This window comes from Sinocyclocheilus rhinocerous, unplaced genomic scaffold (genome assembly GCF_001515625.1).
Source record: "Sinocyclocheilus rhinocerous isolate Xijiao unplaced genomic scaffold, SAMN03320098_v1.1 scaffold3155, whole genome shotgun sequence".
NCBI classification, from domain to species: Eukaryota; Metazoa; Chordata; class Actinopteri; order Cypriniformes; family Cyprinidae; genus Sinocyclocheilus; species Sinocyclocheilus rhinocerous.
In genome coordinates this window covers 77131-79352 of record NW_015639762.1, presented here as the reverse complement: position 1 = coordinate 79352, position 2222 = coordinate 77131, and the positions used below count along the sequence as shown (strand labels likewise).

At 39.3% G+C, this 2222-nt stretch overlaps 1 protein-coding gene across 1 annotated transcript in view; it reads right to left on the bottom strand.

Moving 5' to 3' along the window:
* The window catches only part of wbp11 (WW domain binding protein 11), a 6742-nt gene extending 4917 nt beyond the window's left edge, over positions 1-1825 (bottom strand). Inside the window, exon 1 of the mRNA XM_016567348.1 lies at positions 1822-1825. Coding sequence (XP_016422834.1) covers positions 1822-1825 — 4 coding nt within the window. The remainder of the gene's footprint in view (positions 1-1821) is intronic.
* Positions 1826-2222: the final 397 nt, after the last annotated feature.

Sequence of the window (2222 nt, the reverse complement as noted above, 5' to 3'; positions counted from 1 at the left end):
AAACACACACACACACACACACACACACACACACACACACACACACACACACACACACAGTTAAACATCAGTCAATATCTCATGAAGATGCTGCACAATAAACAATCTAAACATGGCTAATCATGAGAAACTCTGGCGCATATCAAACACTCTTCTGTGATTGTGTGGCTCAGTGCAGTGTTATCAGAGCAAGTACAAACAGCGCTTCATAAACACACTGAACACACGCGCAGATATGATATGGCTATTAATGCAGCGGGAGAAGAATCGGTTCAAGTCAAACTCACCTCAGTCGCTTAAACAGATATCTAATATTCACGTTTATCACTCGTCAACAAACGCGTCCAAAAGCGCTAACCATCTTTCCTGCAATGAGCGGAAAAACGCCACTGCTCCTGAACACACGTCACTTCCGCTTCCGGACTTTTATTATTTAAATCGACAGCAGCGCGCAGTTACAAGAACGATATGTAGAGAAAACGAGTCGCTCAGCTGATCAGACGAATGAAGAATGTGCTATTATTATTAAACGTGCTCATCTAATATGAATGTTGCGATCGTATTTCTCTTTCTTGACTCTATGTTTATGGTTTCTGACAGTGATGAGAGAAACGAATCATTTCGAAGCTTCGAATCAAAATGATTCAGTGTTTGGAAGCGCTCGAATGGTCAAAAGTGTGTAAATGCAACAAAAGCCCAGGCTAAAACATGCTTAAAAACAGCGTTTACAAACCCATTGCAAATACTTTCTTGAAAGTCTAATATAATAAATGCAATTAAAATAATAAAATGCCATTAAATATTAAGAGTCTGTAAACGTGATTTAAAACAAATAATTATTATTATTATTAATGAGCAGGTCTTGTTTTGTTTGTTTTATGGAGGGCTTGTATATAGAGGCCAGTAAGAGCCTATCAGCCACTTCTCGTTCTTTTAAGCACACAAACGACTGGTTAAAATGTCTACAAATAGCTGAAACTGATCCGAGATCAGGTAAACCCCTCAGACGCTGTTCTGGTCTCAGTGAACTCGCTGGATTCACGGGTTTACAGAGATCTTCGCCCCCAACAGCACACCACTGAAATCAAGAAAGAGTTGTGACGTAACGAAGCCTCGTTCGCTGAAGTCACGTGACTCTGGCAGTGTGATTCGCGCTCTGAATCACTGATTCGAAACAAATGATTCGCAGAGGCTTCGAAGCTTCACGAGGCGGTGCTTCAAACGCGCCCATCGCTGGTTTCTGATATTTCATTTGCTTCATTTAGTAAAGCAGGCGAGGTTTAGACTAGTGTGACTAATCTACTTAAATATTGTTTCACAGGTTTATATGTTCATACAATCATTGAGAGATGAAGATCAACAGATACCCAGCAAACACAGAATATTTCCCAAACACTAGTTTTTTGGGAATCAAATAGTAACATCAGGAGAACTTTTTAGGTTATAATGTTTTGTAACCATACAGTTAATGTTCCCAGAACGTTGCATGGTTATTATTAAATAACCTAAAATAACTTGTAGTTCCTTAATGGTTAGTTTCAGGTTATGTTTCTAACCCTGTAAACTGAAGAGAACATGGTTAAGCGAGAAGTTGTTGTTTACGCATCAAGAGAAGCTGTACAAACTACACTTCAGTGCTAAGAAATTAATGTAATGATATCCTACTTTAAGCCAAGTCATTTTCTATTCTTTTCTCATATCTGTGAATAAATGTCATATTTTATAACCATACATTGTGTTGAAGTCATTTGTATTTGGTGCTGAAGAAATGTGAAATCTGCGTTCCCCGTAATGGACAGATTTGATCTTATTTAATCTTACTCATGATCTTTCATTAATTAAACAATAGATAAGATATGGTTTTTAGAATACTGATTAGGTGTCCATATAGATACTGTCCACGCTGCATATAAGCAGATATATGTCTGCACATATGCTACACTGGGTCGAGAGTGTGATGATTCCTGAAGCACAGCGGGGAGATCATGTCAGATCACACACACACAGAGACACACACACACACACACACACACAGAGACACACACAGAGACACACACACACACACACACACACACACACACACTCTCTCACACACACACACACACAGAGACACACACACACACACACATATAAGCAGATATATGTCTGCAGATACACTACACTGGGACGAGAGTGTGCTGGATGATGCCTGAAGTACAGCGGGGAGATCATGTCAGAGAAAA